At 27.5% G+C, this 15,331-nt stretch overlaps 2 protein-coding genes across 4 annotated transcripts in view; both read right to left on the reverse strand.

Moving 5' to 3' along the window:
- Positions 1-15,331, reverse strand: part of LOC149886947 (uncharacterized) — a 202,437-nt gene that overhangs the window by 30,814 nt on the left and 156,292 nt on the right. The gene's annotated exons all lie outside the window — the stretch shown is intronic.
- The window catches only part of LOC149886949 (uncharacterized), a 119,780-nt gene that overhangs the window by 2,672 nt on the left and 101,777 nt on the right, over positions 1-15,331 (reverse strand). The window contains exons 21-48 of one of the 3 annotated variants that reach the window (XM_090090389.1): positions 14,804-14,902; positions 14,265-14,319; positions 14,118-14,162; positions 13,999-14,043; positions 12,655-12,995; positions 11,847-12,033; positions 11,714-11,758; positions 11,368-11,634; positions 11,207-11,263; positions 11,024-11,086; positions 9,875-9,892; positions 9,607-9,660; positions 9,153-9,490; positions 8,815-9,001; positions 6,645-6,689; positions 6,119-6,565; positions 5,703-6,040; positions 5,309-5,495; positions 5,161-5,205; positions 4,848-5,084; positions 4,435-4,766; positions 3,794-4,046; positions 3,512-3,690; positions 1,272-1,373; positions 1,068-1,137; positions 949-983; positions 690-818; positions 573-615 (exon numbers count right to left, since the gene is read on the reverse strand). In XM_090090389.1, the coding sequence (XP_089946515.1) occupies positions 573-615; positions 690-818; positions 949-983; positions 1,068-1,137; positions 1,272-1,373; positions 3,512-3,690; positions 3,794-4,046; positions 4,435-4,766; positions 4,848-5,084; positions 5,161-5,205; positions 5,309-5,495; positions 5,703-6,040; positions 6,119-6,565; positions 6,645-6,689; positions 8,815-9,001; positions 9,153-9,490; positions 9,607-9,660; positions 9,875-9,892; positions 11,024-11,086; positions 11,207-11,263; positions 11,368-11,634; positions 11,714-11,758; positions 11,847-12,033; positions 12,655-12,995; positions 13,999-14,043; positions 14,118-14,162; positions 14,265-14,319; positions 14,804-14,902 (4,243 nt within the window). Of the gene's footprint in view, positions 1-572; positions 616-689; positions 819-948; positions 984-1,067; positions 1,138-1,271; positions 1,374-3,511; positions 3,691-3,793; positions 4,047-4,434; positions 4,767-4,847; positions 5,085-5,160; positions 5,206-5,308; positions 5,496-5,702; positions 6,041-6,118; positions 6,566-6,644; positions 6,690-8,814; positions 9,002-9,152; positions 9,491-9,606; positions 9,661-9,874; positions 9,893-11,023; positions 11,087-11,206; positions 11,264-11,367; positions 11,635-11,713; positions 11,759-11,846; positions 12,034-12,654; positions 12,996-13,998; positions 14,044-14,117; positions 14,163-14,264; positions 14,320-14,803; positions 14,903-15,007; positions 15,112-15,331 lie in introns of those variants that run through there. The other 2 variants (XM_090090391.1, XM_090090390.1) reach the window with 2 other exon arrangements.

Consider the following 15,331-nt stretch of genomic DNA (forward strand, 5'->3'; position numbering starts at 1 on the left):
TGTGTTTTTTATAAACTTTTTTTATTATTTTTGAAATTTTTATAAAATTTCACTTCTTTTGAGACCCAATATGATATGGTTTTAAAAAACTTTTTTTTTCAAAATATTAGGGACTCGTCTGATGTTTAAGGGTCTTGAGCGACCCCTAAAAATTTTTTTTATTCAAAAATTTTTTAAATTTAGTATTAATTTATTACATAGAACACATTTAGCAGCTGTGCTCAGACATTTTTTAAAAAAGTTGTTTTTTGGACATGTCTAACATACATACATACATACATACATACATACATACATACATACATACATACATACATACATACATACATACATACATACATACATACATACATACATACATACATACATACATACATACTTACATGCATTACATACTTACATCCATTACATGCATTTCATGCAGTACATGCATTTCATGCATTTCATGCAGTACATGCATTTCATGCATTACTTGCATTTCATGCATTACATACATTACTTACATTACATGCATTACATACATTACACACACGCACATACATGTATACATAGAATACTTTAATGTTGCATACCACAGTCACAACAATTTGTTAGATTGCCAACTCTTTTGTAGCCCTTTATGAAAAATTCAAATATAGTGTTATACATGTAATTCTGATAGATTAAAAATATCAAAGAATTTAACTTACATCCGGACATGGCTTGCCGCACTTCTCGGATACCATTTCTATTACAGCACATTCCTCTTCATCGTCTAATACACATTTTCCAACAACACATTTATCATTTTCAAATGAAACTAACCATTCTGTTCCAACCTGCATAAAAAGAATAAAATATTATCACTACAACCTGATGACAGGAATATTATTTGCTAAGTTAATCAATTAGAAAATCCAAGTTTGAATTAAAACAATTCAAAACAAACAAAGATTGCTGCAAGCTTACATTTACAAAATCTTGAGTGACTGGTAGTTTACAATCTAAAATTGATAAACTTAATTATAACAACTTATATATTGTAAAAAGAATTTTGAATAAATTAATCAATTTTGAGTAAGTCTTACAATGGCAGTTTCTAACACAATTGCAGCATGTTCCATTTACAGATGGAAGAGAGAAAATGACTTTTTCATGCTAGAAAAAAATCAAAAAAATAAATAGATAGCATTTAAATGCATGTTTTTTTTAAAGTAGTAATTTCTAAAAATACAGCATTAACTTAAAAAGCAGTTGTTAGAACTTAAAACTAACATTAATTAGAATCGTACCTTTTTGCAATTAGGATTAATTGGACAGCTCTCTATACATTGTTTTCTACCTTTAATGCATCGACAAATTTCATACTCATTTTGGTACATTGAGCCTTCATCCTGAAAAGGATTTTAATTTAAAAAATAAGGAAAGAATGTGATATAACAAAACACAGGGCACATTTCAACAAAGCTATCCCCAAAACTAAAACATGCAGCCTATAGTGAATTTGAAGGATACAACAAGTATCCTAGAATGGTATTTTAGAAATCATGTTGTTGAATTACAGCAAAAGAAATTTATAGAATAGGGCTACACGGGATAAAGATAAGGGATCATTCTCAGAAGGATATTCTTGCTGTAAACTAGAATGTCAGGAGAAGCATAGTATTCAAGAAACTCCTACAGCCCAAAATTCTGTTTTCTGGAGTGATATCAAATTAATTGATGCTAGTAATTTCAGGCACAAACTGATTCCCTCATGAAAAAGTTTTGCTTTTAAACTACCATTAAAGTTTTTGTGTTAAAGTTTAGCACTCAACTTTAATGAAATTTTGTGACCATACCAAGCAATTTTCAGAAAAAAATTTCAATAATTCAGGCAAAAGATTTCAATAATTTCAAAGATATAAAAAATCTAAATAAACTTTTAAAATAATTTTGCTGAAAGAATGGCAAATAAAAAGACTGAGGAGGTTGTCAAAACTTTTATGTGGGAATGTCAGTTTCTGAGATTGTTGAAGATCTCAAGGTCCCCAAAAGGGCTGCTTATAATGTTAAAGAGGCAAGAGGTTGATGGCACCACAGAAATGAAACCTGGAAGTAACAGATCTATTTCAGTTGTTAACTGGGATTTTGTCAAAAAGATGAAGAGGAGGATCTAGATCAACCCAGCTAAGAAAATCAAAAGCATAGCCTGAGATCTTGATGTAAGTGATTTCTCTGTCAGAAAGGCTGTGAAGAAAGTTGGGTTGTGTTCTTTAGCTTGGACAAAAAGACTCCAAACTTGAAAAATGTAAGAAGATCAGATTTATCCTTAAGAAGAAGACACCAATTACTCTCTTCTCAGATAAAAAGTGTTTAACAGTGAGGTGCAAACAAAGGTGCCCAAGACTACATTGAAAGAATTCTGAAGCCTCACATCCTTCCTTAGATTTAAGCCAATTATCCTGAATCTGAAAATTATGTTTTCATGTCAGATGGAGCTCCATGCCACAAGGCCAATATTTTTTCTGACCCAGCAATTACTTGTTGATCAACTGAAATTCTAATTCCACCTAACTCTCTTGACCATAATGCTTTAGACTTAAGTATCTAGGCAAATGTTCAAGCACAAGCTTGTAAGCAACAGAACCCAAACACTGACCAACTCATCAGCTCAGCATCTTGGACCTGGCTCGGCAAATAGACAAATACATTAAGAAGACCTGCTCAGTGTTCTGATCTTAGATAAAAGCAGTATCCTCAGTTGAAGGCAGTTAGATTGATGCAAACTAAACATTATTGATATGTTTATTTAATGAAATTAAAGTTTTTCTTTTTATCTTTTGTCAACTCATTATCTTTGGGCTCAAAACTTTGTCTCAGAAAAGTGAGAAATTTTAACATACATATAGTAAATGACATTTAAGAATAAGTAAATAAATAAAAATGATTTTAAAATTAGAATCTCCTTATATTATTGCCACTATGTTAAGACTTTTTATAATTATTACATCAAGTTCAGGTGACCTGAGAAAAGCAAACACAAGCTAAGCAAGAGCAGAAATGGAAAGAAAATTAGAAAATTTGATGCCAAAAGAGAAAAATGTAAGCAGAAGAATAATGATGAAGATACTAGTCATTTGCTAATATGGATCCAAGCTTTGTTAGGAAAGTGAATGAATACAACACAGTGGAAACCAATTCCTCTGTTGACAGTATCAAATATTATCAAGTGATAATATTTTAAACTGAAACAAATTTGACATGAGATTAAAATATATAAATAACATATTCAAGTGTGCCACTTTCTGTATTTAACTTTCCCACCTTTGGGGCTCACTTTTGTTTTATTGCCTGTTTGTTAAAACTTATTTAATATAATTATTGGCAAACTTAAATAGATATCTAGATACATGTGTCAAAAATTTGCTTTAGAACAAGTTGCAAGCACAAAACCCTTAGTAAAGCAGGTCATTTGATTAACTTTGCTCCATATTTTCTTATGAGGTAAAACTTTGCATAGATTTTAAAAATTAAAAATATTATTACATACCATTATTTCTCCATTGTTAATGCAAGGACAATGTCCTTTTTCAACACACTTATCACCAATCCTATACATTCCATCAGGACAACAACATTCATCAGTTAGAACTTTGATATTACAAGTGTCATGCCCGTCACATTCAAATAATGAACTACAGTTACCCCATCTCTGTTCACTGGGACAGACTAAAGTTAAAGAACTTTTTTTCATGAAAAATATAAATACCTATTTATTTTTAAAGTATGAGAACAAAAAATTAACTAACATCATTTTTATTTAAGGACATACCTTTGTTTGGGCTTGTTGTTGGAACATTAGTAATTTCTGTAATAATGTGCGTTATTTGTGTACTTATTGAAGTAGTTGTTGAAATTTCACAAGGTGGACATACATAAAATTCTACTCTCAATGCTGGAAAAACAGGATCACCAACAGCAGGGTTATTAGTTGGACAAATTTTTAAGAACCTTGCAATAATATTTAGTCTTGTGGTTTTGATACTATTATTATCAATATTACCCTCAAGTTGTACTTTGCTGTTCTGAAAATCAGCATAACAATAAATTAAAAAATAATACAAAAGCAAATAGTTTTAGCTTACCTTTCTTAGAAACACATTTACTTAAATTTAAAACAAAACAAAAAAGTCAATCTTTCAATTCAATTGTCATATTTTAGAATCCTCATATGTTATAAGTGAAAATTAGTATTGTTTTCTTATCTTATTGCTTTAAAGTCTAAGACACTTAAAGTCTGATCAAAACTGTTTTTCTTTCAGATAAACTTGCTAAATCTAATTTCAAATCATAAAATTCACTTAAAATTGAGTCTGATTAAATTTTCAATAACAAATTTTAACTAAGTGGTCTATGAAAGTTTAAAAAAAGCAGTTTAAAAAAAGTTAGGGTATGAGTATATCTAATAGCTACCACAATCATAGCCTCCCAATCCTGATCTTCTTTCACTTTATATTGAATAGAATATCTCCTTGCAAAACTACTTTTTGATGGATGTCCTTGTGTTTTCATTTCCTTTAGCGCTTCCATTTTGTTAAATGTTATATATAGACAGCTTCCTTCATGCTTTGGAACCCATGCTCCTTCACCATTTTCTGATGGTCTATTATTCAACCTAGCTTCACTAGGTCCAGTGAATGATGATCCAGGGTTATCAAATAGCGTTGAATCAGCTCTCATATTTTCTTTAAGAACTCTTCCATCACTAACACCCAAAGGAACCAATACAGAGCAATCACATTCAGCTGAAAGTTAATTTACAGAAGATAATACAACAACAAGTTATGCTTTAGAGAATGGAAAATAAAAAAAAATAAAGTACTAACTCTTTGTTGTTAATGTTGGTGTAGAAATTGATTCAGAAGATATTGTAGATTTAGTGGGTGTTGTTGACTCAGAAGGTGTTGTTGAATCAGAAGGTGTTGCTGACTTAGAAGAGGTTGTTAACTCAGTTGATGTTGCTGAAGATGTTGTTGGTTCAGATGATGTACTTTTTTCAGTTGTGACTGAAGTTGTTGTTTTATCAATCACAGGTTTTGTTGCTTTTGTTGTTGTTGTGCTAACTACAGAAAATTAACAATTTTAAAAATGGAAAATTTTATTTTTGAACATAATTAAATAATCAAGTTATATTTTTACCTATATTAGGCTGTGTAGTTGGAGTAGTGCTTGTTTCAGTTATTACTATAAGAAAGATAATTTTCAAATGATGTTAGAAAATATCATTTTATCAGCACATTTTAAAGAAATAGACATTAAAAGATTGTGTTAAACTAATTTTACATACTTTGAGTAGTTGAGGATGAACAAGGTGGACATGTATAAAATTCAACTCTTAATGCTGGTAATGCAGGGTCTCCTTCAGATTCATCATTTATCGGACAAATCTCAATAACTCGTGCATTAATGTTTAATTTAATTTTTTTCACAGTATTTCCATCAGTATTTCCTTCTATAAATGGTAACTCCTCATTCTAAAAAACAATATCTCCTTAAATGAAAATATTGTTGCATCAAATAAGAGTACCTAAACGTCAGTAAAAGAACTAACATTAAGAAACAACCAAAGATTTGACAAACAAAAGTATGCACAAATAAAAGTATGCACAAATAAAAGCTGTTAAATTCTAGTAAAAAAGAAGAAAATCATAGTAAAACCAAGGAGAACACTAATAAATTACCGTAAGGAAACTTTCCCATTCAGAATCTTCTGTGTCTTGTTGTTTATACTGTATGTAATACTTCCTTGAAAACAATCTTTTTGTTGGATGACCTTGAGTTTGCATTTGTTTTAGTGGTTCCAACTTGTTAAATGTTACATATAGACAACTTTCTCCATGCTTTGGAACCCATGCTCCTTCACCATTTTCTGATGGTCTATTATTCAACCTAGCTTCACTAGGTCCAGTGAATGATGGTCCAGGTTTATCAAAAAATGTTGAATCAGCTTTCATATTTTCATTAGGAATTCTTCCATCACTGACACCCACAGGATCCAATACAGAGCAGTCACATTCAGCTAAAAATTAATTTATGACTGACAGTTCAATAACAATCCATTCAATGTAAAAGAAAAAAGAAAAAAAACCAAACTTACTGTTTGTTGTTAATGTTGGTGTAAGAGTTGACTCAGATGTTGTTGTTGACTCAGATGTCGTTGTTGGCTCAGATGTCGTTGTTGATTCAGATGTTGTTGTTGATTCAGATGTCGTTGTTGACTCAGATGTTGTTGTTGACTCAGATGTCGTTGTTGACTCAGATGTTGTTGACTCAGATGTCGTTGTTGACTCAGATGTTGTTGTTGACTCAGATGTTGTTGTTGACTCAGATGTTGTTGTTGACTCAGATGCCGTTGTTGACTCAGATGCCGTTGTTGACTCAGATGTCGTTGTTGGCTTAGATGTCGTTGTTGGCTTAGATGTTGTTGTTGACTCAGATGTCGTTGATAACTCAGATGTCGTTGATGATGCAGTTTTGCTAGTTGTGACTGAGACTGTTGTTGTATCAAACACAGGTTTTGTTGCATCTGTTGTTGTTGTGCTAACTACAGTAAAATAACAATTTAATAATTGATTATTTTACATTCAAACTTAATTAAATAAATAACTGAATTACATGTTTACCTATATTAGGCTGTGTTGTAGGAGCAGTGGTTGTTTCTGTTATCACTACAACAAAAAATATTTTCTAAGAATATCATTGCAAATCTATTGTTAAATTCTTTATAACAATTAAATACATTGATCAGATTATATTTATAGTGATTGCTGCTATTATTTTAATGATTATTACAAACATAATTAATTCTATTACCTACAACTATTACTAAGTACTATTACTAACTCAATTATTACTATTATATTATTATTATTATTATTATTATTATTATTATTATTATTATTATTATTATTATTATTATTATTATTATTATTATTATTATTATTATTATTATTACTATTATTATTATTATTATTATTTCTATTATTATTATTGTTATTATTATTATTATTATTATTATTATTATTATTATTATTATTATTATTATTATTATTATTATTATTATTATTATTATTATTATTATTATTATTATTACTATTATTATTATTATTATTATTATTTCTATTATTATTAATATTATTATTATTATTATTACTATTATTATTACTATTATTATTATTATTATTATTATTATTATTATTATTATTATTATTATTATTATTATTATTATTATTATTATTATTATTATTATTATTATTATTATTATTATCATTATTATTATTATTATTATTATTATTATTATTATTATTATTATTATTATTATTATTATTATTATTATTATTATTATTATTATTATTATTATTATTATTATTATTATTAGTATTATTATTATTATTAGTATTAGTATTATTATTGTTATTAGTATTGTTATTAATATTACTATTACTATTACTATTACTATTACTATTACTATTACTATTACTATTAATAATACTAATACTATTACTATTATTACTGTTAATCTTATCATTAGTATTAATGCAGTATTATTATTGGGACTAGTTATGTTATGATTGAAACTGCAACAGCTTGAGACCCATTAATGATTTTTTTTATTTTTTTATTTTTTTTTATTTTTTTAATATTGTCATAAATCTGATACAGTAAACCTTAGATAAATTTGCTTTTAAAGTGTGTAAATGTAAAGAATATGAAAGTAGAAAAATACTAAAAAAAAAATACTATCAATTTTAAATCTAACCAATTTAAGATCAAGTTGACTTTAAAACTAAGTAATTAAATTGTAAAATAAAAAACTAAATTGCAATTCTATCAAATCAATGTATGAAGCTAAAATATTTTAAAGGAAATAATTTGTTGCTGTAGACATCTAGTAAAACTTTGAACTTTTGCTTTGGTGGCCTGCATAAGCTTACACACAGCATTACATAACTATTTAATGCTTTTTTCTAATAAATTTTCAAATCTTTGAAATCTCTGCAAAGTTTTTTTAATCTTTTAAATTTTTTGTTTATGATTGCCCAGCACTTTTCAATAACTCTTAATTATGTGCAGTTTGGAGGATTAGCTGTCTTAGGCACAACTTTCATATCATTTTATTCATACTATTCCACAACCAGTTTACCATAGTGTCTTGAAGCCAAATCAAGTTAAAGCAGAGATCCATTATCATGTGGTTTAATGATTTGATGAGAGGTAAAAGAAACTTTTCTAAGCAATCTTCCACATATATTTGACAAGTAAGTTAGGACTTGCACATATTAAGTACTGATTTTTTGCCACAACTGCAAATATCTTGCCAAATAAAGGTTTTTTTTAGCAAACTAATCATGCTTTGTTTATTTATATTTCTGATTCTGCTTCTCCTCTATAATTGGAAATATAGTAAACAGCCCAGGAATTTGTTGATGATCGTACTCAATGTAGGTTTCATCATAATGTAGAAACTTTTGGAAATGAAATTGAATCTGCAAAGGGCTTTTTCACTTTTTTCTTAAGCTTCAGAACGGTTTGGCAGAAATTAACTTTTTTGAGATTTTAGTTTTTTTTTAAGCTATGTGTTGAACTTGTTTATAAATGGAACAATAAAAGTTAAAATATTTTAAATTTCATAAAGTTTCATTATAATAGTGTTAGTAAAGTAAGTAGTTTAAGTCTTGCTGCATAAATGATCTATCAAAATTTATCAAAAAAGCTATCAAAATAAATAAAACTTTGTCAAAGAATCTTTAAATAAATAAAAATGAACAGACTGTTAGCTATTTTTTTACATACTTTGAGTAGTTGTGGATTCACAAGGTGGACATGTATAAAATTCAACTCTTAATGCTGGTAAAGCAGGATCTCCTTCAGATTCATCATTTATTGGACAAATCTCAATAACTCGAGCTTTAATGTTTAACTTCGTTTTTTTTACAGTGTTGCCATCGTTATTTCCATCTATAAACTGAATTGTACCATCCTAAACATCAAAGTAACTAAATCTCACTATACAAGAGCTATGCTTGAATGATCGATTGAAGTATAAATGAAAATACAGAAAACTGATGGAATGGAGAAAGAAGCTAATAGTTCACCATGATAATATCAGCTTAAAAGCAATTCTAAAATACCTGATAAAACTTTGCCCATGGAGAATCTTCAGTATCATGCTGCTTATATTTTATGGTGTATCTTCTTGAGAACATTTCTTTTGTTGGATGACCCTGAGTTTGCATTTCCTTTAACAGCTCTATCTTATTAAATAGAACATAAAGGCAACTTTCTACATTGATTGGAACCCATGCTCCTTCACCATTTTTTGATGGCTTGTTATTTAGCCTAGCTTCACTAGCTCCAGTGAATGATGCACCAGGCTCATTGAAATATACTGAATCAGCTCTCATATTTTCTTTTGGAATTCTTCCATCACTTACACCAACAGGATTCAATACAGAACAATCACATATAGCTAAAATATTAAATTAAATCTTATCAATACCATCAATACCAATCATGTACCATAAAAGAAAATAACTATGTATATAAATTTCTATACAGTAAAAAATAAAAAAATAACAATCTTACACTTTGTTGTTGATGCTGATGTAGATGAAGGCTTTGTGTTAGTTTTTGTAACAGCTTTTGAAAAATTTAGCACATTAGCAATAAGCAAATTTTAAAATGAGATTATAAACAAAATGAAATAAAAATTCAGTAGTTTTTAATTTGACTCTTTATTTCCACTAAAATTAAATAAAAATTACTTAAGAAACCTCAACTTAAGAAAATTTTTTAAAATCAACAACTTTAAGTAAAAAAGAATTTACAAAAATATTATAAAAACAAAACTCACTCGGAAATGGCCGACGAGCTAAAAATAAAAAAAAGCATGTAAGTAATTTACACAATATAGCTTCATCAACTTGCATTAAATTTGCAAAGCTTTTAAGAAATTATAATTTTTGATAGCCTTCAACTAGTAAAAAGCATATGGTACAACACATAATACAAATTTAGCTATATGAATAGTTAAAAACAAATTATGCACACAAGAACAATTTATTTTTCGATTAACAAATGTCCTTTTACAACAAATATAACAAAAACAGAGTAAGTAGATTGATTTTTATAAATTGCTATAGCAATTTTGATTAAAAAATGTAAAAACATACAAATAATGATGATGATGATGATGATGATGATGATGATGATGATGATGATGATGATGATGATGATCATCATCATCATCATGATGATCATGATGATCATGATGATCATGATGATCATGATGATGATCATGATGATCATGATAATAATAATAATAATAATAATAATAATAATAATAATAATAATAATAATAATAATAATAATAATAATAAAAATAATAATAATAATAATAATAACAATAATATTAATAATAATAATAATAATAATAATATTAATATTAATAATAATAATAATAATAATAATAATAATAATAATAATAATAATAATAATAATAATAATAATAATAATAATAATAATAATAATAATACAATTTATGCACAAATACAATTAAATATATAATAGACTTATATATTCATATATACACCCTGTTAAGTCAATAAGAGCTTAATTTTGCAAAAATTAAACATATCTTAAAAACTAGACATCCCCTTTTTTTTTTTTGAATCAGCATAAAAAAAAAATTGAGAAACTAGAGATGTGGCAAAAATGCTAGTGTTTTTATATAAATAGATAAATTTATCAGTAATGCTGTAAAAAATATTTGTAGTGTTTTCTATTATATACTCAAAAGCTATAACAAACATTTAAAAAACCAGCTGAGGAAATTTTCAATTTCAGAACAAAATTTAATCTTTACAAACTGTCAAAATATGTTATGATTATTTTCACTAATGCATATATGAGCTTGCTATTTGTGTCACTTTGGTTAGCCTTAATTCGTAACAAATAATTTAGGCATTTTGAACATAATTTTTCAGTTATAATTTTTACATACTTGTTGTAGTTAAGTAAAAAGGATTTTTTGTAGTTGATCTTGCTGATGGGGTAGTTGTTGTTCCTAAAACAAATCAATTCAACCTTAATCAAGCTGATAATAATAACTAAATTAAGCGGATAATATGCTATAACAAAAATAATAATATAATACAAGTGTTAGAAAAATTGAGAAAAAGCTTACGGTTATTAATTGATGTAGTAGGTGATTGTTTTGGCTGTGTGGCAGTTGATATTATTGCTAAAAATTAAAATATACAAACTCTATTTCTCTACAAACTATATTTAAATAACATAAAGAGGTCAAAACAAAACAAAAAAGCCTAATATTGAGAAAAATTTTACTTGTTAAAACTGCAGTTGTAGAAGATGTTGTTGACTCAAATGATGTTGTTGATGACTCAGATGATGAACTTCTTGTAGTCTCAAAGAGTGTTGTTGGTTCAGAAGTTGTTGAAGCCAATGTTGTTGAAGATGATACTGTTGAAGACAGAGTTGTTGACTTAGATGATGTCTTTGATTCAGAAGGTGTTAATGTAGTTTTACTACTTGTAATTGACACAGTTGTTTTATCAGTTGCAGGGTTTGCTGTTGTTGTTGTTGTTGTACTAACTACAAAAGATAATCAATTTTAAAAATGGCTATTTTAATTTCAAGCTTAATTAAACAAAGTATTGAGTAATAAGTCTACCTATATTAGGCTGTGTAGTTGGAGTAGTGGTTTTTTCAGTTATTACTATAACAAAAAAAAAAATTCTCATGTTGGCGAATGTCAGTTTATCAATCCTCCTTAATGGTATAAAAACTGTGTTACTTTTACATACTTTGAGTAGTTGTGGATACACAAGGTGGACATGTATAAAATTCAACTCTTAATGCTGGTAATGCAGGGTCTCCTTCAGATTCATCATTTATCGGACAAATCTCAATAACTCGAGCATTAATGTTTAATTTAGTTTTTTTCACAGTATTACCATCAACATTCCCATCTATAAGAGACATTTCACCACCCTATAACAGAAATAAAAAAAACTTTTATAAATTTGAAACAACAAATTTAAAATGTAATCCTAAGAGAATTAGATGAGAGACACAGGTTTACAAAACAAAAACGTAATGATTGGGGGGGGGGGGGGATATAAAAACAACAGTGAAGTAATTAACTTAACCAACATAAATCAACCAACATTAAATATTTTTATTACAATCAACAAAAGAAACCTTAAGGCATAACAATGTAAATAAGCATTTAGTTATTTTGTTATTGTCCCTCTATTGTCTCTCTATGTGCCTTGCACAGTTTCATCATTCAATCTACTAAATTCTATTAAACTTTAAAAATATCTAGGTTGAACTTGTCATGCTTTTTGATATATGTGTCTGTGTGTGTGTGTGTGTGTGTGTGTGTGTGTGTGTGTGTGTGTGTGTGTGTGTGTGTGTGTGTGTCTATATATATATATATATATATATACATATATATATATATATATATATATATATATATATATATATATATATATATATATATATATATATATATATATATATATATATATATATATATATATATATTACAATTTTATGTCCATTAAAAAATACTAACCTACAAATATTATTTATCAAAACATTTACCTCAGGAAAAGTCTTCCATTCTTCAGTGTGCAGCTGCTTAAGATACTTTATAGTGTATCTTCTTGAAAAAAATTTTTTTGTTGGATGACCCTGAGTTTGCATTTCTTTCAAAGCTTCCAACTTGTTAAATGTTACATAAAGACAGCTTTCCGTATTCATTGGAACCCATGCTCCTTCACCATTTATTGATGGTCTGTTATTTAATCTGGCTTCATTAGCTCCTGTAAAAAATGCTCCAGGTTCATTAACCAAAGCTGAATCAGCTTTTAGGCTATCGTTGCCAATTGTTCCATCACTTAGACCCACAGGAACCAATACAGAACAATCACATTCAATATTTTCTAAATGTATGATATATGCAGTATAGTAATAAAAACCATTGTTTTATTGAATCTGGTTAGAGCCTTTTAAGGGTATGTAGCTTAATGTCATTAAAAACTCCTTTATCTTCTAAGGTAATTTATGAAAAAGACAAAAATAAGACATGCTAAAGAACACTTAAATTCATGACAAGTTCAGAATATTGTTAATGAGGACCCTGATAAATCAAAAATAAAATTAAAAAAGATCTCAAGTTGTTGGAATGGACAATTGATGATAATACAGTATATAATGATAGGAATAATCAAAGGGATTATGAAAAATATAAAACCCAGAAACTATGAAATTTATTTCTTTTTCTAGGATGTAAATGAGATCAAAAGGAAATGTGTATATGCTTTGGATGTCCCTAGAATTATTTACACAAAGTTTCCAGCAAACATGATAATATTTGAGATAGCTACATAATTGGTTTATTATGAATAACTTTTTTATTTGCAAAAGGTATGCAAAAGGTAGTAGTTAATTTTAAGCAGTTTGAAAAGTTAAGCCTAAGAAAGACAAAGTATGCAAAGGTTTTGCATACTTAAGCAAAATTCTACACTTCAGAAAGCACAAGTAACCCTGAAAGCCTTAAAGGCTTGCAAACTTTCTTATTATTTAATGCCAAACATGTGGATTCTGAACTTATCAGATTTCAATCTGGGGCTTCTATGTGTAGAGAGTTGTTAAAAAAAGACTTTTTTAAACCATTATGCTTGTAATACTAAAGTCTTTTTGAATGCTATCACTGTAAAGATAATGTTAAAAATGAAAAAAAACCATTTGATTTTGACATACCACTGCTTTTAATTCCACAATGTAGTAGTGATTGTTATAAAGCTGATGGATAATAAAGATTTTATGTCTACATTTTTTTTGTCAATTATGTTGCTTATTCTTTGAAAGACTTAAATTTATCCATAGGTACCTTATGCACTCCTGTAAATAAATTTTTCACCAGCTAAATAATAAAAATTGTACCTGTTGTGACTGAAATCGGAGTTGTTGGAATTGCAGAAGTTGACTCTGTAAATAAATTTTTTTACAGAAGTTCACTCCTGTAAATAAATTTTTCACCAGCTAAATAATAAAAATTGTACCTGTTGTGACTGAAATCGGAGTTGTTGGAATAGTAGTAGTTGTAACTGAAAAAAAATATCAGTGTTCAACTAATCTAATAAAAAAATGCACATATAGCATAACTTGTTAAACATCCTTAAAATTTGAAACTATTTACAGTTTCTTACTTAGCTCACAAGTAGGGCAGCATTCTCCTGATTTTTGCAACTCTATTGATGGAGGCTATTAGTAAAAGATATATATATCTTAGCACTCAAAAGTTATTATAAAACAAAACTTTCAATCTTATAAAAAATTAACCAAAATATTTACTATAAAACTTAATAATATTGTTTTGACTACACTGAATCCATAGAAATTCCATATAGATGGAGTCAATTTTATGCTTCACACAAAAATTAGAAAGTTTAATACTTATGATTAATTTCATAAAGTATCTAAGATGCAAAATAATGGCCAGAAAGTATCTTTTGTTGAATCTTGTTGCTGTCCACCAAAATATTTTGAAATTTCTTTTCTCTGAAGTTTGCAGGCAACAGTGAAATCAATAAACTTAATATATTGAAGTATATTGAAGTTTCAAATGTCAATAACTAATAACAAAACCCCAGCCTTACACAAACTTACAAAGTTACAAATTTTTTGAAATGAATTGTATTGAATATTTGGTAAAGAAGTATTGTTTTCAAAAAAGCATATTTATAACCTTGCATTCAACTTTAGAACATGTTTTTGGACCACATGTGATGCTATTATTGATACATTGACAAATGGAGCAGTTTGATTCTTCCCACTTTTCATCAGCCTATTCACAAAAAGTTTAATTAAAAAAACCAGAATTTATCAACAATTTAAAATACTACTTTTAAGAAATCTATTTGAAAATTACTATATTAACTTAAACACTTACTTATAGTTGATGGAACAGGTGTCTCTATTTCATCAACTAAAAGTGTTTATTACCAAGTTGAGTTTAGTTCTCACAAATTGTTGTCACAAAAAAGAAAAAATAAGTAGTATTGAGTGGCTGAGGGAAATTTTTAAAATTACTAATCAAAAGTAACTAGTAACTAATACTAATTCTACTATTATAGAAATCTTCAGAATTTTTGTTTAAAGTGTTTTGTTTTTTATGAATGTACTATTGTATTTTAGTATGTAAATATTGTATTTTAGTATGTATTTGTAATATTGTATTTTATCTTAATTTCTTCTAAACTGAGTATTTTATCTT

The sequence above is a fragment of the Hydra viridissima genome, unplaced genomic scaffold (assembly GCF_058129835.1).
Source record: "Hydra viridissima isolate aposymbiotic clone 2 unplaced genomic scaffold, HvirCarnegie_v1 scaffold_6, whole genome shotgun sequence".
Taxonomy (NCBI): Eukaryota; Metazoa; Cnidaria; class Hydrozoa; order Anthoathecata; family Hydridae; genus Hydra; species Hydra viridissima.